At 36.1% G+C, this 24,803-nt stretch overlaps 1 protein-coding gene across 7 annotated transcripts in view; it reads left to right on the top strand.

Annotated features, from left to right (window-relative positions):
- The window catches only part of CDK19 (cyclin dependent kinase 19), a 166,828-nt gene that overhangs the window by 48,594 nt on the left and 93,431 nt on the right, over positions 1–24,803 (top strand). For 6 of the 7 annotated variants that reach the window (XR_009054315.1, XM_057738932.1, XM_057738930.1 and 3 more), the window contains one exon: positions 10,418–10,493. The exons of the other annotated variant lie outside the window; for it this stretch is intronic. Coding sequence is in view for 5 of the 6 variants with exons in the window: in XM_057738932.1 (XP_057594915.1) it covers positions 10,418–10,493 (76 nt within the window). In the remaining variant the exon portion in view is untranslated. The remainder of the gene's footprint in view (positions 1–10,417; positions 10,494–24,803) is intronic. 7 annotated transcript variants of the gene reach the window in all.

The following is a 24,803-nucleotide window of genomic DNA, read 5'->3' as shown; positions in this document are numbered from 1 at the left end:
CCTTCAGCTCTTCTGTGTTCTTTCTCTTTGTGATCACGTTTACTTCTGTGATTTTAACAGTTGCCTGTGTAGTGATGTCGTCTTTTCTAAACTGCACTTTATTTCCTTTTGTTCATCTTCTCCTGGCTATACAGTAGTCACTTCAAAATCTACACATCCAAAATGAATTTCTTCTTTACTTGCTAACTGGCTCATTGTCAGTATTTTTCTTTCCTTGGGTAAGGGGAGCAGAAGGTATAGTGTGAATAACCTTGCTTTCACTGAGACAACATGCTGACAAAACCTCAGTCATCTTCAGCTGTTTCTCTGGCTCTCTGCTTAGCACTCTCTTATTTACACGTGCACATATGTGCATGCACAGTTATTCATCAAATAATTCTTTAATGCCTGCAATGTTTCTAAATATATTTGGCCACAGCAGGTAAGTCTGTATCTGGATGGCCTCTTGAATGCATTCCCTCCGTTCTTGCCGTATTTACGCTGATTTTGGGTTTCAGTACTTCCCAGCACTTTGGTCTCCCTACCTCTGGCTTTAAACCTTCTGATTCACTCTGTGTACTATCTGCTTATTGAGAATACCTGTTTGATCATATGTTTCTTTTGCTTGCAAATTTCTGATGCCTTCCCATTATGCAGGAAAAAGGCCAGCTTTTTGGCATACCGTATAAGACTATGAAATTCCATCCTATTTGCTCTTTTTATGTATTACTTCATCTCATGTGTTCTAGTTATATTTGTCCTCTGCTGATTTCTTGAATATAGCATGGATTTTAATCTTCAAGCTTTGTTCACACATTTCTGGTGTCCGTAAGGCTCTGACCCCTCTTCTTTGCTTAATGAAATCCTGCTTATCTTTCAAGGTCTACTTGGAATGTTCCCTTTGAAAATTGTTTACCTAATAGCCCTCTCTATCAACTTCCTGCACCAGAACCAAACCCCTCTTAACATTCTTTATCTGATGTACTTTGCACATTCATCTGTTATAGTGGTTGTTTTTTTTTTTGGTTTTTGGCCACACCACATGGCATGTGGGATCTTAGTTCCCCAACTAGGGATCGAACCCATGCAGTGGAAGCGCGGAGTCTTAACCATTAGACAGCCACAGAAGTCCCAGATAGTGCTTATCAGATTGTATCCCTTGCTTGTGTGTCTCTCAGTGTAAAGGTTCACAAGGGAAAGGATCGTCTTGTTCTTCTTACTGTTCTTAAAATACAAGGCCTGGCACATAGCACATGCTTGGTAAAATATTTCTGAAAGGAATGTCTGATGTTACTTGTTATATTACCTTCTGTAGCAAGTAGGTCTAACTTGTGATCATGAATTCTCAAAGGAAGATAATAGTTTATATAAAATAATTGGTTTACACTAAATATTTGCTAATGATTACTTTCTGTGTAATACAGTCCTTAATTATTTGTGTTTTAAAACTTAACACTTTTGATACCTGAATTCTTAAAGCGTTACTGCAGATATGTTTGTTTTAATTAAAATCACTTCTGAGCAAAAAGAATTTGCCATAGTTTCTGGAATTTTATTATTTTAGAGATTCCAAAATAGTAAAGGTTTATCTGACTTAGAATTCTGAATGAAAGAAATAGTATAAAATGAAGATTTTCTTAGAGAACTAGAGATATATTAATTGATAAATCAGTTTTTAAGAAAAGAGACTAAATAAAAGCAGTCCTAAAGAATGAAGGCAAAAAGATAAACTGTCAGATTGCCATGTTGCAAGGGAATACTGAACTTGAATAAGGGGAGACTATTACTGTACTTTGGTGATGTTTAGGGAATGAGTAGATGAAATATATGATAGATGAAAGCATAAGGAAGGTGCTAATATTACTTGATATTATTCGTTAATAAGGGGAATACAAAATAATAACAGTACCCTCTGGTACAAGGTTTTTAATATTTCAGAATTATTTTTAAAGGACTATTGTCATTTAAGTAAAAAATCCTGATAATTAAAAATGCTTTGGTGTTGAATTGTTCTGGCAAATGACCTGATATGATGTCTGGCTTTTGTTTCAAAATAATCAAGAAAAGAGGAGGCAGTAGAAATAAGATTGGCCACATGTTGATAATTGTTGAAGCTGTGTGAGAGTTACATAAAGTATCACTGTCATTTATTTTGTTTTTTGTTTATTTATTTTTGCAAAATTTCATGATAAATTAAAAAACATTATAGTAGTGTACAATAAAGGAAAGGGTTCCCAAATAAGGAATCATTAGTACTAGGCTGAGTGAATATAGAGTTCATGATATTGAATAATTCAGAATCACCAGTATAAAACGAAATGATATTTTTTGGTTTTGTTTTTCCAAATTTTTATTCCATATTGTCTTATTCTTGTTTTTCTATTTGATATAGAAGCCTCCTAATCTGCTAAGCCAGTTATCACATATTAAGGGAAGGTGATATGACCTTGATTTATGGCAGCATTCTTCTTAAAGAAAATACTTATTGACAAATCCACAGCTAACATCATACTCGGTGAAAAGCTGAAAGCGTTCCCTCTAAGATCAGGAATAAGACAAGGATGCCCACTTTTGCCACGTTTATTCAACATAGTTTTGGAAGTCCTAGCGACAGCAATCAGAGAAGAAAAAGAAATAAAAGGAATCCAAATTGGAAAGGAAGAAGTAAAACTGTCACTGTTTGCAGATGACATGATATTATACATAGGAAACCCTAAACATGACACCAGAAAACTACTAGAGCTCATCAATGAATTCAGTAAAGTTGCTGAATACAAAATTAATACACAGAAATCTGTTGCATTTCTATACACTAACAACAAAATATCAGAGAAATTAAGGAAACAGTCCCCTTTACCATCACATCAAAAAGAATAAAATACCTAGGAATAAACCTACTGAAGGAGGCAAAAGACCTCTACTCCAAAAACTGTAAGATGCTGATGAAAGAAATTGAAGAGGACACAAAGATATATGCCATGTTCTTGGGTTGGAAGAATTAATATTGTTAAAATTATCGTATTGCCCAGGGCAATCTACAGATTCAGTGCAATCTCTAGCAAATTATCAATGACATTTTTCACAGAGCTGGAACAAAAAAATTTTTAACTTGTATGGAAATACAAAAGACCCTGAATAGCCAAAATAATCTTGAACAGAGCTGGAGGAATCATGTTCCCTGTCTTCATACTGTACTACAAAGCTACAGTAATGAAAACAGTGTGGTATCAGCACAAAAACAGACATATAGATCAATGGAACAGGATAGATAGAACAAACAAACCCATGCACTTGTGGTCAATTAATCTATGACAGAGGAGGCAAGAGCATACAATGGAGAAATCTCTTCAATAAGCTGGGAAGACTTATTGAAGACAGCTACATGTAAAAGAATAAAATTAGAACATTCTCTGATACCATATACAAAAATAAACTCAAAATGGATTAAAGAATCAAATGTAAGACTGGACGCTATAAAACCCCTAGAGGAAAACGTAGGCAGGACACTCTGATGTAAATGGCAGTAATATTTTTTTAGATCCATATCCTAGAGTAACAGAAAACAAAAACAAGAACAAAAATAAACAAATGGGACCTAGTTAAACTTAAAAGATTTTGCACAGCAAAGGAAACCATAAACAAAATGAAAAGACAACCTACAGACTGGGAGAAAATATTTGCAAATGATGCTGTTGACAAGGGATTAGTTTCCAAAATATACAGATAGCTCATACAACTTAACAAAAAAAAATACAGACAAACAAAAAATACAAACAGCCCAATCAAAAAATGGGCAGAAGACCTAAATAGACATTTCTCTGAAGAAGACATATAGATGGCCAACAAGGCACATGAAAAGATGCTTAATATTGCTAATTATTAGAGAAATGCAAGTCAAAACTACAATGAGATATCATCTCACACCAGGCAGAATGGCCATCATTAAAAAGTCTACAGCAATTCCCTGGCAGTCCAGTGGTAGGACTCTATGCTTCCACTAACTGCAGGGGGCATGGGTTCAATCCCTGATCGGGAACTAGGATCCTGCATACCACATAGTGCGGGCAGAAACAAAACAAGTCTACAAATAACAAATGCTGGAGAGGGTGTGGAGAAAAAGGACCCCTTGTACACTGTTGGTGGGAATGTAAATTGGTGTAGCCACTATGGAGAATAGTATGGAGGTTCCTTAGAAAACTAAAAATAGAGTTGCCATGTGATCCTGCAATCCCACTCATGGGCATATATCTGGAGAAAACTCTAATTCAAAAAGATATATGTACCCCAGTATTCATAGCACTATTTGCAATAGCCAAGACATGGAAACAACCTAAATGTCCATCAATAGATGAATGGGTAAAGAAGATGTGGTATATATACACAGTGGAATACTGCTTAGCCATAAAAAAAGATGAAATAATGCTATTTGCAGCAAAATGAATGAACCTAGAGATGATCATACTAAGTGAAGTAAGTCAGACAGAGAAAGACAAATACCATACAATATCACTTATATGTGGAATGTAAAAGAATGATACAAAGGAATTTATTTACAAAACAGAAATAGACTCACAGACATAAAGGGGGGGAGCTAAATTAGGGATTTGGGATTAACAGATACACACTACTATATATAAAACAGATAACAAAGACCTACTGTTATAGCACAGGGAACTGTATTCAATATCTTGTAATGACCTATAATGGAAAGAATCTGAAAAAGAATACATATAACTGAATCATTTTGCTGTATACCTGACACATTGTAAATCAACTATACTTCAATAAAGAAAAAAACTGCAGGAAAAAAAAATTGTTGGCAAGACTCAGGTGTCATATTGTTTGAATGATGTCTTATTGGTAACACCTTATAAAATATGTAGATGGTCATACTGAACCGTCTTGAGCAAGGGTCCCCAACCGCTGGTACCAGTCTGCGGCCTGTGAGGAACTGGGCCGCACAGCAGGAGGTGAGCAGTGGGCAGGTGAGCAAAGCTTCATCTGCTCCCCGTCGCTTCACATCACATAACCGCCTGAACCAAGCTCAGACCCCCAGAGATATCCTTGATTCAGCTTTATAAATTTTCCTTATTTGTTCATTTGGTCTTGCCAATTCCTCTTTTAAAATGACTGTCAGGGTATTCCTTCTTTTCTCCAGTCTTACTGTTAGTTACCATTCTGTTACGGAGAATGTTGGACTTGGAAGATGTCATCTGAGCTCTGCTTCTGGCTGATGGCCTAACTTCATCTTCATGAGGAGGTTGTAACAGGATTGTTCTACGCCCCTTTTGGAAGCTAACATTGTATTATACTAATATACGGTCTTTCCTTCTCAACTTTTCATTGCAGTGACCTCCTAATTGTTCTTCACACCTCTAATTTCAGTCATCCTAATAAAATTAGTCTTTGTATGTAACTTTCATTGCCTTCAGGATAAAATCTTGTATTTCCTGGTCTCCATTTATTCGTGTCATCATTTCTCTGCTTAATTGTTATCATTGGCACAGTTAGACAAAGAGGAAACTTCACCCATCTTCACAGTCCTCTTTTCCTTCACCTACAGAATCAAATTATTTGCTAAATTCTATCACTTCTAACACAGGAATGTCTTTTGAGTCCATATTTGTTCTCCTCTGTTTATTCTAATCTAGTCCTCCTCTTCTTTGGACGTTTGAGCAGCCTACCAGATATTTGGTCTGCCACCAGTTTGTAGTTACCACATTTGTCTTTCTGAGCAAAGATCTGTTATGTACCTTCTCTGTTCTCAAAACCTTTCACTCCACACTGTTTACATATGATGTACAAGTTTCTTTGCAGAGCTCACTTGGTCCCTTCCCTTTACTTTTCTAACTTGACCTCATCTCTTGCCCCTTGCCATTTTGCCCCCAGCTTCCAGCCATACTGAATACCAGAGGTCTCCTGAATATTTCTCTGTTATTCTTCTCATGCCCTACTTCTACCTGGGATTCTCTGACCCCCTCTATGCCTGGGGAATTCCTCCCTCAAAGGCATCACTATGTAGTTATCTTCCTTAAAGCTCTGAGAAGAAATACTAGTCTCATTCTCTCTGTGCCTGTCCTGCACACGTCTTGGGCACAGAGGGAGTCGTATCATAGTTATCTGCTTATATTTCCCACTGAGGGTCTCTTTCCAGGTGGATTGTGAACTCTGATATCTAGGGTAGCTAGTCTCTAATTTTGTTCATCCTCAGAGTTTGGCAGAGTTTTGGGATATAAAATATCAACTGTGTGTTTGTTGCTTGATGTAAAATCAAATAGTAAGGGCCTTGTGTTTTCCTTAGAAACGAAAAAGGATTTTAACCCTATTCGTTTGAAGACAAAATTTTTCCCTGAGCTTTGCTTGAGCTTGAATTCCCTCATCTTTTCTTTTTTTTTTTTTTTAATATTTATTTATTTATTGGCTGCACTGGGACTTCATTGCTGTACATGGGCTTTCTCTAGTTGCCGCGAGTGGGGGCTACTCTGCATTGTGGTGCGTGGTCTCCTCATTGCGGTGGCTTCTTTTGCTGCGGAGCACAGGCTCTAGGTGTGTGGGCTTCAGTAGTTGTGGCACACAGGCTCAATAGTTGTGGCTCGCAGGCTCTAGAGTGCAGGCTCAATAATTGTGGCACACAGGCTTAGTTGCTCCGCGGCATGTGGTATCTTCCTGGAGCAGGGATCAAGCCTGTGTCCCCTGCATTGGCAGGCAGATTCTTAACCACTGTGCCACCAGGGAAGTCCCATTCCCTCACCTTTTCTTAAAAAATTCTTCTAAATTTTTTGTCCGTCACAGGTCCTTGGGACCAAAGATGGCCCAGGACTGATTTGGACACCTGATAGTATTATTATTAGAAGCCAGAAAGCCTTGGACCTGTCTAATTGCAATTGTAACGCGGGGGGTTTGGCCAAACCTTTACTACACTTAGGCGTGTGAGCTGCTGAATGGTGCTTCACCTTGCTAAAAGTGACTGGAGGCTGGTCATCAAGTTTGGACATTTTTGAAAGGTATAAGATTATTTTTTTCATTAAATCAGTTCCTAATAGTTCTTTCAAGAGATGTTCCTACTGAAGCTGTGTCTTTAGGCTTGAGAAATTCTTCCTTGAATTACATTTAAATTCTACCACTCAGCCTAGTTTTCTGCCTGGGATAAAGCTTTCATTTTAAGGCAATGATTTCTATAATTTGCACAGATATGTGCTTCTTATTTTTGTACTATCTATAGAATTGCTTGCATCAAGAGTTTTCCAGAACATAGTGTCTCAGATGGAAAATGTAATAGAACTCCAGTCTCTGCCAAATTAATTTTTCTATTTTGCAGTTATATAATGTTCCCATTGAACAGTTGTTTTTCTTTGTGATGAATGCTGAGAGGGACGCTGGCATGGTTTTGATACATGTTACAGATGTATAGGAGAAATGTCTTTAAATTCAAAACATTCTATATTAAATAAATCCATGTTTATACTATACATTTATTTTTAATTCACCTGGATTTATTTAGTAAACCCCTTTATTTTCAATGTGCAGTTGCTCTAACTGTAGTATCTAATATGCACTAAAATTTAGAAAGCAGTTTCCCTGAAGGCTTTGGAATTGCTTTGTCTGTCTTTATTATAATAAGTAATAAACTTCTTTTATTTAGAAATAGAAGTAATTTAGAAATCAAATAGTTTTAAGGAAGAACTGAGCTGCTTCTGAAAGCCAGGTTATCATAGCCATGGAGGCCAGGTTCCCCTGATTTTCAGCCTTATCAGGTAAAAGAACAAATTACACCTTTATGATGCTTAATATTATGTGTGCCTGAAACGTATAAGCTGTGGGGTATGAATTTTTCACACGAACTCCCAGGGAGGGGCTCTCATATGAGATGAGAGCAATAACGCTTCTCTGCACCATGTGCTAGTCATTGAAATATTTGTGGGCATTGTGGGAAAGGACTGATCTTTAGTTTTCATAACTAAGGTATTGGCACTGACATAGCACAGTGATGAAAGTGACTCCATATGCCCTCTGGGATTCTGCCACTTCTTCATATGGTGGAGCTCAGAGGTGCCACATCATCACTTACCATCCAACAGTTAACATACGAGAGAACTAGTAATGATATATGCACTATATTTTCTCCGTGCAAAAGCTGCAGATAAATCTTAAGCTTGCAGATCTTTGAGTATTTTATTAATTTAGCAGACGGAAGTTATATTTAAACTTATTAAGTGAAATAATTACTGGGTTTGTTCCTAGATCCTATCCATATAATTCAGAGTAAGAGGCCTATGCTTCAGTCTTTTCTGCTCAAGCTTTCAAATTCCTTTGACAGCCTGGATGTGAAATTCAGAAGTCATTAATGTGATGTGTTAATTTTGCACTTTTTGACTTACTGCAAAAATCTTATAGTTTCCATAGCAACAATAACCTATCCAGATTGTGTAATATTCTTTACAGTATTAAAAATAAAACTATGCAATTACATGAGCTTCTGGAGCACTTCGTTTAGGGAAACGGGATTGAAATATTTCTGTTTAAAAGAAAATTATAATTTCATATGAAAATTTTGTCAGAAAGCATATAAAACTTTGAGAATTTATTCAGTTAAATGTTTAGTAGTAGATACCTGGTAGTTAATTTAATTATTAATTGTATGAAATTTACATTGTAAGCATTGTGTTAAGCATCTCAGGCACAAATGCTTTCACACATGTATCCACACATACTTTCAAGGTAGGGGGGATATTTGGCTTTAGTTACATTCAGTCACCTGCTGCTTGTACTTCTGAGTGGCCTCTGGGTGGTCTGAAAAACGTCTAGTTTTATGTTTGGAGGAAACAGGATGGAGAAAAAGAAAAAAGGGATCACTTAAGCTTTCCCTGTCTCTGACTTTGCTCTTTAAAACATGCTTAAGATATCACTTTGAAAATACTAAAGATTGTTTTAATAGGTGACTGTTCTCAGAGTGTCAAATTATTTGGGGTTTTTTCTTTTTCCCTCTAATTCTAATTTAAAACACAATATAATATCAGCACTAAGGTAGTTAACAACTTTCTACATCTTATACAACTTTTTCTATAGCACCTTCAACATACGTCTAAATGTGTATATTATTTTTATATGGTATAATTTATGTATTTTCTCACCAATATATGGTAAACATTTTCCATTTTCCATGTTTCTAATGGTCTTCATGATTATCATTTTAATAATTGCATAATGGTCTATCCTGTTGACGTGTGGTACAGTTTCTGTTTATTAAAATGCTGCTTGTTTCCTGAATGCCACATATTGGAAGAAAAATGGATATAATTTTCAGACTGTGGGAAAAAGTAATCATAACTCAATTATTCGCCCAGAACATAGGTGATTGTGAAAATCTTCAAAATGCACGTAAAATGATGTTTTAAAACGCATATTGTGAATAACCTCTTAAACTGCTTTGTCTGCTAGTAGTAAACACAGAATGGGGGAAATGAGGAATAGGTAAGTAGGACAGATGTGGCACTACCTAGGTACTATCATTTGACAAAACCTCATGACATGGTGATACCTTGTTGAGGCTCTAATATAATCAAAAGGCAAAACTCGGAGGGCATAGATTATACTCCTCTTGTCAGAATAACCAGTGATAGGAATCACATTTGTGACATTCAGCTAGGGCCTTGCTGTGGCTAGTTCTGGTGTCAGTACCCTGAGGATACCATGTTGCACTAGACACTCATCTGATACTATTACTGTTTTTATGGACTGTATCACCATTATTGAGCTGCTGTCTTCCCTTGGTTAAGCACCCTGGTAACTACCAGGTTTCCCAGAATTTCTAATTCTACCTCCATTAATTGGAAGATTCACTGTAACTACTGAGTTTTTCCTAGAGATTTTGAGAGTGAGTTGGTGGTGGCTAGTTTTGAAGTCTTTCTAAGACTTTTGGTTGAGGTCTTAGGGCTTTTGAATGTTCCCTGTCCTAGGTGAGAAGTAGTGTATCTTAGTGGGTCAACATTCATCTATAACTCCCCCATTTATTAAGTGGATCTTAATGAAGTTACTTTAAACAAATACAGAAGTTTACATCTGTCATTTATTTTTGTAATTAATGTTTATAACAATGCTTTCATGGACTCCAGATAATTAAGATAGTAGAATTATCTTTCAGTATGCTTGAGTTTATATTTATGCTTGTTTGCTTTTTGAAACTAGTGCTGTGTTTAGTATCCTGTTTCAATTTTGTATTTTGTGTTTTGGCTCTATCTAGTGTTTTCAGTGTGACATGAGTTTCTTTTGGTATTTCACATTTTTGTAATTGAAATATTATCAGAAATAATAAGCAATACACACATAGTGAGAGTGTTTACATATCACTGAGACCAGTGCTATTCATTGTTTTTGTAGTTATAATTTTGAATCTGAAAATAATATGTAGAAAAAAATAATTTTTTTTGTTCATATGCAGAAAAGATGAAAAAGAATATGCATTGAAGCAAATTGAAGGCACAGGAATATCCATGTCGGCTTGTAGAGAGATTGCAGTAAGTGGACATAAATATGTTATTTACTTTGTTATTGATATTGGATGATGATTGATATTAATAGAAAGGCTTCATTAATATATATAATACATGGTTATTTCAAAGATGTTAATTAGTTTAAGGATATTTTATATGATGAGAAAAGTTGCAGAAACTTTTTAATTACTTGAAAGTCATCTTTGAACATTCTCTTAATGATATTTAGGATTTATAATCTTAGGAGTACTGAGCTAAGTGATTAATTTAAATTATGATTGAGTATAATTATTTAAGTTAGTAATTTAATTAATGTCTATCTTTCCTGTAGTTTTAGGACTGATATATATATATCTTTATGTAGAAGGGCGTGATACTGTTAGATACTGTGCATGTTAAACATTTTTTCTGAAATACATGTTTTGGTGTTACATTTTACTAGTTGCTGAAAAAATTAAGACTATCATAATAATAGGACAATTCCTTAAAGAAAGATCATTCCTTTTTTTGTTTGTTTTTATATGACATACTTGTACATTTAAGAAATGATTGTCCGTAAGAATACCTAATATTTCGTGAGTATTTACCAGGTACCAGGCTTAATAAGTGCTTTTAAGTATTTATTAATTTAATTTTCACAACAACCATATGAAATAAGTACTTTAATATCCCTATTTTACAGATCAATAAACAGAGGCAAAATCATAATTATGGCTTAGAGGTCTTAATATTATATTAACTTATTTTAGTTCTTCAATTTCTTATTTTAGTGTTTTAGTTTCTTATTGGGGCTTTATCATGATACCACATCTATTAGGGATTTCTGTCTCTAAATTATGAAATATATTGTTCATATCCATTAGGTATTCTGTCTCTTATTTGGTAATTATAACATATATTGCCCACAGTTCCATACTTCACTTACATGGAAGCACTCCATTATCACTCTTAATCATAATAATGCGAAGAACACATGAGGCAGGATTTCTTTACATCTGAGTGTCTGTTTGCCTTAGTGGCTAAACTAGCCATGAGTCTCAGTGTCCTTATTTGTGAAATAAGGAAGCTATAAGGTCCCTTCCAGTCATAAATTCTTTCATTTCAGAATGGGAGCTTCTCACTAGATTGTACACACTTTGAAAGGCGGGGACCTTGTCTTTTTATCCCTAGTTCCTAGCATATTACCTGGCACAAAGCAGGTGCCCCATAAATGTTTGTTGAATAAATCAATGAATAAACAGAACAAAGAAGTTTTACATGATCCTAAGTTTGCTTTACAATATACATTTATTGTTTAAGATTTTCATTTTGGCCGTTTTCCATTAATTATAAATTGATGTTTATAATGTCCTACCAGAATAAGCATTTGATAAGTGATTTTTAACTCCCTAAAATTCATAAACATTATTATTTCAACCAATATGAATATCATTGGTGTGAAATTTTGCTGTTTTAGAGGACCATAATTTAGTGTAGCATTAATTCAACTTCCATGAGTTAATTGGGTAAATAGCTGAAATTTAAGGTATTGATTATTAGGAAACAAAAACCCAATTCTAGGTGTCCTCTTTGAAACAGAGACATATCTTCTGAGGAATCCATGGGTTCCCTTTTCTCAACATCCTCACTAGTATTTGTTATGTCTCGTCTTTATGATGAGAGCTATTTTAGTAGCTGTGAGGTGATATCTTACTGTGGTTTTGATTTGCATTTCCTTGATGACTAGTGATGTTGAGCACCTTTTCATGTACCTGCTGGCCATCTGTATATCTTCTTCTTCGCAAAAATGTCTGTTCAGTCCCTCTGCCCATTTTTGAATTGGATGATGATGTTGATGATGATTTTGGCTACTGAGTTGTATGCATTTCTGATATATTTTGCATATTAACCGCTTATCAGATAAATAGTTTGTAAATGTCTTCTACTCTGTAGGTTGCCTTTTCATTTTGTTGATGGTTTTCTTTTGCTGTGCAGAAGCTGGAAAAACTTAACTCTTAAACTCATTCACAGTCTTCATATTTTTGTTGAGGATTTGCCTAATAGAACTTTAGAAAGTACGTAGAGTTTCTGGATTGAATATTTTTTTTTACGATTACCTGAATGACTTAGCCCCAACATGGTAGGGATTTTGACAGAAGTTTAGCGTGTATGTTATTGCATAGAGGCTAAGTGCATACATCTTTGTACATTGTAAGCTCACAAACCCAGTTTTATAATTATTGCTTTATGCAGTTGTCTTTTAAATCACATAGAAGAAAAAAAGAAAAATATATTTATGCTGTCTTTTCAATTTACCCATGTTGTTACCTTTACCAGTGCTCTTTATTTTTTGTGTGGATATGGGTTACTGTCATATAGTTTCACTTAAACCGAAGGTCTCCTTTTAGTATTATTTTGTAGAGCAGATCTTCTAGGAATGAATTTTGTCCATTTTTGTATTAGGACTATCTTAATTTCTTATTTTTTTCCTTCATCAGCTATTTCTCCCTTGTTTTTTGCAGGGTAGTTTTGATGGATATAGAATTCTTGAATGACAGTCTTTTTCTTTCTTCACCTTGCTTATGTTATCTCACTGCCTTTTGGTGTCTGTGGTTTCTTTCTTTCTTTCTGTTTTTTAAAAAAATATTTATTTATTTATATTTGGTTGTGCAGGTCTTAGTGGCGGCAGATGGGCTCCTTGGTTGTGGCTTTTGGGCTCCTTAGTTGTAGCTTTTAGGCTCCTTAGTTGCTGCATGCAGGCTCCTTAGTTGTGGCACATGAACTCTTAGTTGCTGCATGCATGTGGGATCTAGTTCCCTGACCAGAGATCGAACCCCAGCCCCCTGCATTCAGAGCATGGAGTCTTAACCACTGCGCCACCAGGGAAATCCCCTCTGTGGTTTCTGATGAGAAGTCAGCTGTTAATCCATGAGAATCTCTTGCACATGAGGAGTTATTTTCTTGCTACTTTCAAGATTCTCTTTTTGTCTTTGTCTTTTGACAGTTTAATTATGATGTGTAGGTGTGGAACCTACTTGGAGTTCATTGAGTTTCTTGGATGTAGAGAGTAATTTTTTTTTTTATCAAATTTGGGAAGTTTTCAGTCATTATTTCTTCAGATATTCTTTCTGCCATTTTCTTTCTCTCTTCTTCTTCTAAGACTGCCATTATAAGTATATTTATAGGCTTGATGGTGTCCCAAAGGTCACTGAGGCTCTGTTGATTTTTTTCTAATTCTCTTTTTCTATGTATTGCTCAGACAGGGTACTTTCAATTGCCTGTCTTCAAGCTTGCTGATTTTCTTCTGCCAGCTCAAATATGCTGCTAAGTCCCACTCTAGTGAAATTTTCATTTTAGTTATTTTACTTTTCAATTCCAAAATTGCTATATGGTTGTTGTTGTTGTTCTTCTTTTTTTTAATAGACTTTACTTTTTAGAGCAGTTTTAAGTTTACAGCAAAATTGAATGAAAGTTCTAGAGATTTCCCATATACTCTCTACGCCCACACATACGTAGCCTAACCCATTATCAACATCTCCACCAGAGTAGTACATTTGTTGTAACTGATATAGGTTCAGCGTTGACACCCAAACACCATAGTTTACATTAGGGTTCACTCTTGGTGTTATATATTTTATGGGTTTAGACAAATGTCTAATGACATGTATCCACCATTATGGTATCATACAGAGTAGTTCCACTGCCCTAAGAATCCTCTGTGCCCCCATCTATTCATCCTAAAGCCATCCCTCCCCGCCACCCCTGGTAATCACAGATCTTTTTACTGTTTACATAGTTTTGCCTTTTCCAGAATGTCACGTAGATGGAACCATACAGTACGTAGCCTTTTGAGATTGGCTTCTTTCACTTAGTAATATGCATTTAAGATTCTTCCATATATTTCATGGCTTGATAGCTCATTTCTTTTTAGTGCTAAATAACATTCCATCATCTGGACATATTACAGTGTGTTTACACGTTCATCTACTAAAGTACATCTTAGTTGCTTCCATGTTTTGGCAGTTGTGACTAAAGCTGCTGTAAACATTGTGTGTAGGCTTTTGTATGGACATAACTTTTCATTTCCTTTGGGTAAATATCAAGGAGCACAATTGCTGGACTGCATGGTAAGAGTATGTATAGTTTTATAAGAAACCACCAAACTGTCTTCCAAAGAGGCTGTACCATTTTGCATTCCCACTACCAACGGACGAGAGTTCCTATTGCTCCACATCCTCACCCATAATTGTTGTTGTCAGTGTTCTGGATTTAGCCATTCTAATAGGTGTGTAGTGGTGTCTCATTTAATGAAACTCTGCTTAACCTTTTAAGTCCTGCTTGTATGGCATTAAGAGGTGTGAGATTAGAGTTGCTTCAGATGTTTCCTGGACATACCCACAGCTTTGCATGTCGGCTTGGTTACAGTCTTTACTACCCAGCTCCATTTATAGAAAATTCTAGAAAATGAAAACGAATCTGTAGTGATGGACAGTAGATCAGTGACTGTGTGAGGATGGGAGTAGAAACAGGGATGTATTACAAAGGAGCATGAGGAGTCTCTTGGAGATGGTGTAAGTCTTTCATCATTGTCATTGTCATGATGGTTTCATGGGTTTGTATCTATAATAAAACTGAAAAATGGTATGCATTTATACCTCAGTAAATTTGGGGGAAAATCAATAAAGGCATATGGGATTATTAGTGGATCAAGGGTCTGTGAAAGAGGAAGTTGTAAGAATCAGTGGATCACAGGCACAGCTGGAGAGATTGGCCTTGGATATGAAGTGAAATAGCTAGTTTATCCTCTGAAACTACAGCAACAGAAGAAAGGATGGTGTCCACATATGTCAGTTTGCTAGGGCGATGATGATTTTGTGTATGTGAATGTTATGTGGTGAGTGTTTTAAGTTACTGATGAAGGCTCTGTGAAAATTTGCTAGTCAAAGGTTATAAGAGTGTTATAGTCCACCTAAAGTAGGAGACCAGTCATGGCACCAGTCTCCACGACTGTATTGTTTTCTTCATTATAAGCCCAGTGTAAGAAGGGTGAATTGGAGTTTTTTTGATTTGTGCCATAGGACAAAAAATGTAAGGTGGTTGAGAATCAGAGAGGTTAGGAGGGACTGATAGGTTGGGGAGAATGTAGACAACATCATAAATGAAAAAAGCAGATAGAACTTGTTCTTTGCTTTTTTCCTTCTATATGCGATAATATTACCTACCTCCTGGCATTTTCTCGTTCAGATAGAGGCACATAGGTAAGAGGCTTTTGATTTGGAGAAAATTAAGAACATTTCACTCATTACTCTAAAACGATGGGACTGTGACTACAGGATACCTTCTGACAGCAGGGTTGGATGATGAGAAAAAAAGTCAAAGAACTTATAACCATGGAGTGAACTTGGAAGAATGTGTACAGAATGGAAAGAAATTTAAGAACTAAGATGCGTTACTACCACAAGTGTCACTAATAAAGTCGTATCACATTTTAATTTAATTTGAACCTTACTGATCACAGGTGAATTATAACCCCATATCTTTTCAGTGCTTTACAGTTTACAATACACCATAACAAGGAATAATTCTGGGTGATGAACATACTAGGAACATGTGAACATGAGCCTTTTTAGTCTGAAATTACAGGGGAGTTCTAATGTAAAGTTTTCTTTACCTTTGTGGCCTGTGTAATCATGAGGTTGCTAGGCTGGAAATGTGGTAAACACCATTAATTCAGGTCCCATTAATTTGTTTTCTGGTTATGAAATTCAAATATGTTTATTATAAAATTCTCAGACAATGTGGAAAAAGCATGTTAAGAGCATCTATTACACTAACACTTAGAAAGAGTCACTATTAATATTTTGTGTAAAGTCTTCTAGACTTTTTTTCTTTGCAAAAATACAGAGGATTTTTTTCCCATAAGAGTGAAGAGCCCATTAATTTTTTATAAAATGTAATTTCATCTGGGGTAATACAAAGGTAAATTTTTAACTATCAAAATAATAATTGTGCTAGTTCTGTGGGATATAAGAAAGATTATAAGATATAACGCCTGAGTACTCTTCAGAAAATTGAGATGTCCCAAAGAAAGTGAAGGCAGACTGAAAGGAAAATTAGTCAAGGAAAGTAGGATGGAGGACATAGGTTGAGGAGGGAAGAGAAATAGAGAAAACCTGATTTCACGTCAGATTGCTGTCTTCCTTAGTTTTGCCTTGCGTTGCTGAGAAGCCCTCTGCTCCGTTTTGTCCAGTGTATGTATCTGCCAGCATCCCAGCGTTGATGCTCCCATGGCGACAGTTGGGATCAGTTGTAATGGATTGTCATTTGCAGTTTTTCTGCATAACACAGAGCAGCAGGCAGAGTGGAGTGGCAATTAAAACATTATTTATTATTTATTACTATTTTTTTCCCCTCTCTTACCACCATGGTGGTATAGCAGGCCTCTATGTAAACTTAAGTGGAATGTTTGGAACTTTCGCTTATCTTCAAGGAATTAGCCCTTGTTTTTTTTTAAATTTATGAAATGGAAATGATAAAATGTGTTTGTTGTGGGTTCCTTGAGAACTTTAAAATGTCTATGAGCAAGACTCTAATTCCTACTAATGTATTTATTTTTATCAACCTTAAAACTATTTTGTTAAATTTCATGAATTGAAAGTTGAGAAATGTTTATTCTCAGTAAGATTAACTGTATCTCAATTTGCTTTTATATTGCATTAAGTGCAGATTTTCCCTTAAATATGTGTCCAACTTTGTAAGAGTATAGATTTTTAAAAATAAATCTGTGATTGAGGTAATTTATCCTTTCTATGCAAGGAACAAAATCAAAATACAGTATTGAGATTTTTGTGAAAAATACTAGAGGTTTAAAAGTTTTCTTTTTTCAGTAGACTTTTATCATGATCTGTAATAATTATTTTCATAAAAAGTTTGCATGATTTGGGAGACTAGAACTAAACTAATCATGTATGAAATTGTCTTGTAGCAAAATCTTCTTTGGTGTGGTCCTTGTGTTCTCCTTAGAAAGAAACAGAAGTTTACTTTTGGGATTGAAGACTCAGAATAGAATTTTTTTCTTCTTTAAAATGTGTTTTTTCCCCCTTGCATTGGATAGTGATAGTTATTACTTTTCTCATGAGCATAATATATTTAGTTTCTTTGGCATTTAAATAGATATATTCTTGCTAACTTGTAATGAAAAATGAAGTCTTGTATGAGTCGGGAAATAGGGTTTGGGATTGTTTTAGGTTGAATCTGGGAGATGGCTATAGGGTTATCACAGAGAGGAACCATCATAGGATGGAAAAGAAATCCTGTCAAAAGCAGAAAAGGTACAAGGGGGCGAGTAAAAGGAGTCAGCCAGCAGATAGATTCTCCAGTCCTTTGGTGTATCTGTCTACTTGACTGTAAGATGGTAGGTCATGAGTCTTTAAAAGTCACTATTATTACTCATGTGCGTGTGTGTGTGTGTGTGTGTGTGTGTGTGTACACGTGTATGCATGCACCTTTTGGGGTATATTTCAAGTTGCTTTATGTTTCCTCTGAGAAAACTAAGTAACCAATGTTTGTATTCTCAGAAGCAGATTGAAATACCTATTGTTGCCAGTGGTAGAAAAGAGGTCGGCCATATAAGTTTCTGGGGCTTTGTATAAAGATGACAAATGTGAGAAGGAACAGTTTGAGAAGAGATAATACTGGTTTTGCTCACCAGTTTCTTGTGTTTGTGTATTTGTATGTGTGTGTGTACTGTGAAGGAAGATGGACTGGTGTGGTAACACTAATCACAGATGTAACTGCAAACTCCCCCACTTCTCTCTCTTCTCCAACTCTAGGGAATAGAATAGTGGTTGGAAGTAGTGCCTTGCTGCAACTCCTTTCTCTTTGCAAAGAATTGGGTTATCATTGAGCAGTTGACTTTCTGCTGTGTCAGTATTCCTCCCTACTCAGTAAATCAGTGGAGTTATTTCAGTTCTCCAAAAAATATTAAAATGATCAATTTCATATTCTTGCTCTAATTAGATTAGATTAGATTTAATTGGCTATTAATTCCCTGTTTTTAGTGTTTATTTTTGTCTTGATTAATATTGAAGCAAAATTATGGGGGTGATATAATGCAGAATAAGGGACTGAAAATAAATCTGATAATGGTATGCAAAGGACTTAGCTCAGAACCTGAAAACAAATGCACTGTCAATGGTTGTATTATTATTATTATTATTGATAATAACTTTTTCATATTTAAACTCTAAGAAAACATAATTTTTTAAAATTTATTTATTTTTATTGTTGGCCTCATTGGGTCTTCATTGCTGCACGTGGGCTTTCTCTAGTTGCGGTGAGCAGGGGCTACTCTTAGCTGTGGTGCATGGGCTTCTCAGTGTGATGGCTTCTCGTTGCGGAGCATGGGCTGTAGGTGTGCAGGCCTCGGTAGCTGCAGCACACAGGCTTAATTGTTGTGGCTCGTGGGCTCTAGAGTGCAGGCTCAGCAGTTGTGGCACACGGACTTAGTTGCTCTGTGGCATGTGGAATCCTCCCGGACCCGAGATTGAACCCACGTCCCCTGCATTGGCAGGCGGATTCTTAACCACTGCGCCACCTGGGACGTCCGAAGACATAATTCTTAGTTAAAATTGTTTTCACTGTGGTCAAAGTAAATTATTTTTAAGCATCTATACATTTAATTTTTAAAGTTTATTATTATAGAAGATATTAAATTATAAAAGTTAATATAAGCTTGGTATTCTAGATTCAAAATAAGAGACTGAAGTGGGAAAACAAAGTATTTATTTTAAAGAAATATGCCTTAGGTTTCAGATAGTAAAGTGGGAGAGAATATGGACTTTGGTATCAGATAAACTTGAGGTTGTATCTGGACTTCACTGTTATTCCTCCATATCTTGGGCAAGTACAGGACTCGTTTTCTAGGTAGCTATAGAAATGAAGCTGTTTTCAGTGGGAATCAGGTTGTATCTGATTTGCTTTCAGGGCTGGCAGTGCCAAGAAAGCAGGCCATGCAGCAGTCCACAGGTTGCCCAGATTCTCAGAATCCTCAAGCCTCTGAACTTGCTGATGTTCCAGGTCATTCTCGGCTTCACCCTATAACCAGAATACCAACTAAATCTCATGAAATGTTTTGACAAAGCACTTCTTTCCAAATATATTCAAGAATCATATAAGTTCTTAGGAGGGAGGAGTTGCATGTGAGAGGAGAGAGTCTAACCTTTGCATATGTGTTGGTGGTACATACTGCATCGAAGTTCTTGGGTTAAAATATGGCAATTTTCACTTCAAAAAAATTAATTAATTGGTAATTTCCACTTTTATTTCTAGTGCGTCTTTCAGACTACTTACTCCGATTTATCTGGATTTGAAATTAAACATCTTTCTCAGTCTATGCAATCTTTTTTTTTTTGCCTAATAAAAATTATCATATAAACCAACTATCAACATATCTGATTTCTGATATTTCTGATTAACCTTAGTTTCTTCATGTCTAAAGTTAGATTAATAGTATCTAATTTCACAGAAGTGTAGTAAGGATAAAGCATGTAAACCTTTTGGCTCATAATCAGTTCCCCGTGAAGGTTAGCTTTCCTCTTTTCTCTTAAGTTGAATTTGTTAGTGTGATGGAAAAGTAAATTGTGGGTGCCCTTAGCTTAGATCAGTAATAATAAATAGGGAGCTGGTAAATGTCTTCTAAAAATGCAGTCACTTTGTGGTGGTCTCTGAATGCTAAATTATATTTGAAATGTACTTTAGCAGCAGATACATTTGTGCCACCACCTCAAATATATCAGTCAGTTAACAGATAGCAATCACTACTCTTTGGAACACATAGTGTTGCTTGCTGAGAGAATACAGAGCAGTATTTTCACGAAGGTGGCAGGCTTTTTAAGTCCATTGTTTGGAATATGAAATGCCTTTTCCCTCAGGAAACATTGATATATGTGATGTCCAGGTTATCGATCTCCCCCACCAAAACCTGTTTGACCTATGGGTAATTGAGTTATGGTACTCTAGTGCTATAGTACTTGAGGACTACTTATAACATTGTTTCTATGGAGAACACATTCAGAATTAAAATCTAACATGCCAGGATACATCTTCCTTGTCATAATTTTTTAAATGGGAACAGGCTTTTCAGGTCCAGGTCACTGGTCCAGAGGTTCAAGGCATTAGAAACTAGAGTAGGGATTGGGGGAGATGAGCCATAGTGTCAGAGGATAGATGGTTTTATGGCAGCCAGAAATATGGAATGGAAATTGTATTATCCATGCGGTGGGGATTGGGAGGTAGGTCTTTACCTGGAAGAAAAAGAGTAGGGAGTAGATAATGAGGGAGTTAAGGCAGGCTGCGGGATCTGAGAGGCAGCTGGTAGGGTTTCAGGTAGTAACCAGGAAAGCGAGGAATGGGGGCCATCTTGCGTCGGTGGAGAGAGCTAGTGGACAGGGAAGTCTAAAGTGATAGGGACCACAAACAGGGAAAGCCCATAACTAGGATTTTGGTACAATAACACATTATAACAAAGAATTTAGATTATTTGGGAAAAGGAGTTTAGTTACTTCAGGTACCAGTGGATTACCATTATGACAGAGTCTCACATACTGCTGTTCTCTTACTTTGGCCTTAGATGACTTCTCCTGGTGATATAAAAGCTGTTCACATTTTTAATATAGATCTTTGACTTAAAGAACAAACAAAAACCAGTCAGAACAGTGCAAAGTCAAGATGAAGTAGCACTTTAAGAGATACAAACTAGAGTTAATAGACTGCATTTTCAAAGGATGAAGCTTATAGTTCAAAAGCAGGTAACTGTATTTTATTATAATGGGCAGTTATAGTGTATTATATATTATTATAATGGGAATGAGATAAACTGATAAAACGTAGATACAGTAAGTAATATTTGTATCTCGTCATTGGATTTTTCATTTCACTTTTTTTTCTCTAGTTGGTTGTCCTATTTGTTGTTTCTCTTCTTGTTTCTTCCTTGTGTCTTGCATATTTTCTGTGAATTCTACCATTTGCCAAAAGTAGGTCTGTTCCATGACTGTAGCTGTTTGTGAATCCACAAAGAATGTCTGTACTTGTGTTATCTGTTTTTCTTGTTATCTGGGACTGTCTTCCTATCTATTCAGTTATGCGTGGTATGTAGGTTCCTACTCTGATGGGTTCATATGCAGAATTTCCCCAGAAGCACAAGGAGATTTTTTTATTACGTAAAAAATTGCTCAATTTAAAAAACTGCTCAATTTGAAATGCTTTCATTTTTCTCTAAAAAATTAACAATCCAGTGGGCTTTATGGAATTGAGATTCTCATTGTTGTGGGTTTTTTGTTGTTGTTCATATATTAGCATTTAAAAAGTGTTTTTAGTGTCGATTCACTCTGCCTTCATAAAATTTAGGTCAGAGATTCTGTCTGATATATTCACTCTTGAAACCTTGGAATCTGTTTAGTACTGTGCTTGGAACAAAGTGGGCTCTTAATAAATTATTGAATAAATGCAATAGTTTATTTGAATTTGTCATTTAACAATATTAACAACAATTAAAGGCTGATGAAGTTTTTTCAGTACTAGAAGATTTTAAACTTTCTGTTTGGGCAAATTATTATTTGAAATATAATATTAAACTTTGTGAACTGTTTTCGTTATCTGAAATTTTGGATCCATTCTGATTCTCATCACCGTGTGTGATTTAATGAATAACTGGTGGAAATAATATTTATATGAATAATTATTCAAAGAAGTTGATTTTTCATCAAATATTTGAGTATCTATTATAATCCAGGTTTTGTGTTAAATGCTAAGGATACAGTAGTGAACAAAATTTTTCCCTCAAGAAGTTTATAGTTTTGGAGGGGTACAGATAAGAAAACACCAATTTCAACATTATGTAATCGAGGCCAAGACAAGAGATAAGCACAAGAGTGCTAGAGGAGCAGCTAGCTCATACTTTGGAGTCTGGGAGGGCTCCTTGGGCATTTTGAGGTAGTACAGATTTGAAAGACAAATAGCTGGCTGGGTGAAGGAGAAGGAAGGAAGTGGGGAAGGGTATGTAGCCTGAGGACACACATGTAGGAAGGCCCAGAAGTGAGAGAGAGAGCATGGGTGCTCTTAGCTTTGTGAACAACTATGGAGGAGTGTGCTGTTTTAAGTCCTTTCAAGCTTACCGAATTATTTAGTTATTACAGCAACAGTATGTAAATTACTGTTGTGTTAAGCAACTGAAATTTGGGGTTTATTTACTGCAGCAGCTAAGATTACCCTCACTAATGTGTGAATAATAGAGACATTGTCCAAAGTTGAAACAGAAAATTGATGTTAATAATTTTTAAAGTAAACTATAGATGAACTGAAAATGATCATTTGAGTATAAGAAGATAGGGAAGATGGAAATGGGGGTGGTGGTGAATGAGCTATAGTTTCATCTATTATATCAGAAAATCAATAATGTTTGAAGTTGGTAAGTCAAGAATAGTGATATAAATATTGGGTTGGCCAAAAAGTTCCTTCTTTTTTATTTTATTTAATTAATTAATTTATTTGGCTGCTCCAGGTCTTAGTTGTGGCACGTGGGTTCCTTAGTTGCAGCATGTATGTGGGATCTAGTTCCCTGACCAGGGATCGAACCCAGGCCTCCTGCATTGGGAGCTCGGAGTCTTAACCACTGCGCCACCAGGGAAGTCCTAATTCCTTCGGTTTTTAAGTAAAAATAAAAGACCCTTTTTATATTTTCACCAAGAACTTTATTGAACAATGTATTCACCCTTTGTTCCACTATCTTCTGCCATTTTTCAGGCAACTTGATATTTCTGTGTTCCCAAAACTTTTTATCTTTTTGAGCAAAGAACTATTCCAGGTACCTTTTACAGTCTTCCAGGGAGCTGAAATTTTTTCCACGAAGAGAATTTTGTAAAGACCAAAATAAATGGAAATCTGAAGGTGCAATGTCTGGTGAATACGGTGGATGAATCAGAACTTCCCAGCCAAGCTGTGACAGTTTTTGCCTGGTCATCAAAGAAACATGTGGTCTTGCGTTATCCTGATGGAAAATTATGCGTTTTCTGTTGACTAATTCTGGACGCTTTTCATCGAGTGCTGCTTTCAGTTAGTCTAATTGGGGGCAGTACTCGTTGGAATTAATTGTTTGGTTTTCTGGAAGGAGCTCATAATAGAGGACTCCCTTCCAATCTCACCATAAACACAACATCACCTTCTTTGGGTGAAGATTGACCTTTGATGTGGTTGGTGCTGGTTCATTTTGCTTGCCCCACGATCTCTTCCATTCCACATCATTGTACAGTATCTCCTGTCACAATGTTTTAAAAATGGAACGTTTGTCACATTTAAGTAGAGAATCGCATGCGGAAATATGGTCAAGAAGGTTTCTTTCACTTACATGGTGGAACCCAAACATCAAAGTGATTAACATAACGAAACTGGTGCAAATGATTTTCAACACTTAATTTGGATATTTTGAGTATGTCAGCTGTCTCCTGCAGGGTATAACGTTGATTGCTCTCAATTAATGTCTCAATCACTATCAAGTTCAACTAGTTTACCTGATCATGGAGCAATGTCCAGTGAGAAATCTCTAGCACAAAGCTTCGCAAACCACGTTTGACACATTCAATCAGTCACAGCACCTTCTCCATACACTGCACAAATCTTTTTTTGCCTTTCAGTTGTGTTTTACCTTTCTTGAAATAATAAAGCATAATGTGCTGAAAACAGTGCTTTTTTTCTTCCATCTTCAATATTAGAATGGCTATGCAAAAATTCACCAATTTTGATAAGTTTTTAAAAAAATGCACACTGATATGAGAGCTGTCACAATACAGTCTAACAAAATTGTTTTGAATGAAGTTAAAGACAACTAAGTGCTACTAGAGCTATCTTACAGAAAAAACCAAACTAACCTTTTGGCTAACCCAATACTTAGAGATATGACATAATCAGAGGAACCAAAAACAGTAAAGTAGCTGTATAGGGACTTCCCTGGTGGCGCAGTGGTTAAGAATCCACCTGCCAATGCAGGGGACATGTGTTTGATCCCTGGCCCAGGAAGATCCCACATGCCTCAGAGCAACTAAGCCTGTGCACCACAACTACTGAGACTGCACTCTAGAGCCCGGTGAGCCGCAGCTACTGAGCCCACATGCTGCAGCTACTGAGCCCACATGCTGCATCTACTGGAGCCCATGTGCCTAGAGCCTGTGTTCCGCAGCAAGAGAAGCCACCACAATGAGAAGCCCGTGCACAGCGAAGAGTAGCCCCTGCTTGTTGCAACTAGAGAAAAGCCCATGTGCAGCAGCGAAGACCCAATGCAACCAATAAAATAAATAAATTAAA

This window comes from Hippopotamus amphibius, chromosome 6 (genome assembly GCF_030028045.1).
Source record: "Hippopotamus amphibius kiboko isolate mHipAmp2 chromosome 6, mHipAmp2.hap2, whole genome shotgun sequence".
In the NCBI taxonomy this organism is placed as follows: Eukaryota; Metazoa; Chordata; class Mammalia; order Artiodactyla; family Hippopotamidae; genus Hippopotamus; species Hippopotamus amphibius.
This window is presented reverse-complemented; position numbering and strand designations above follow the sequence as displayed.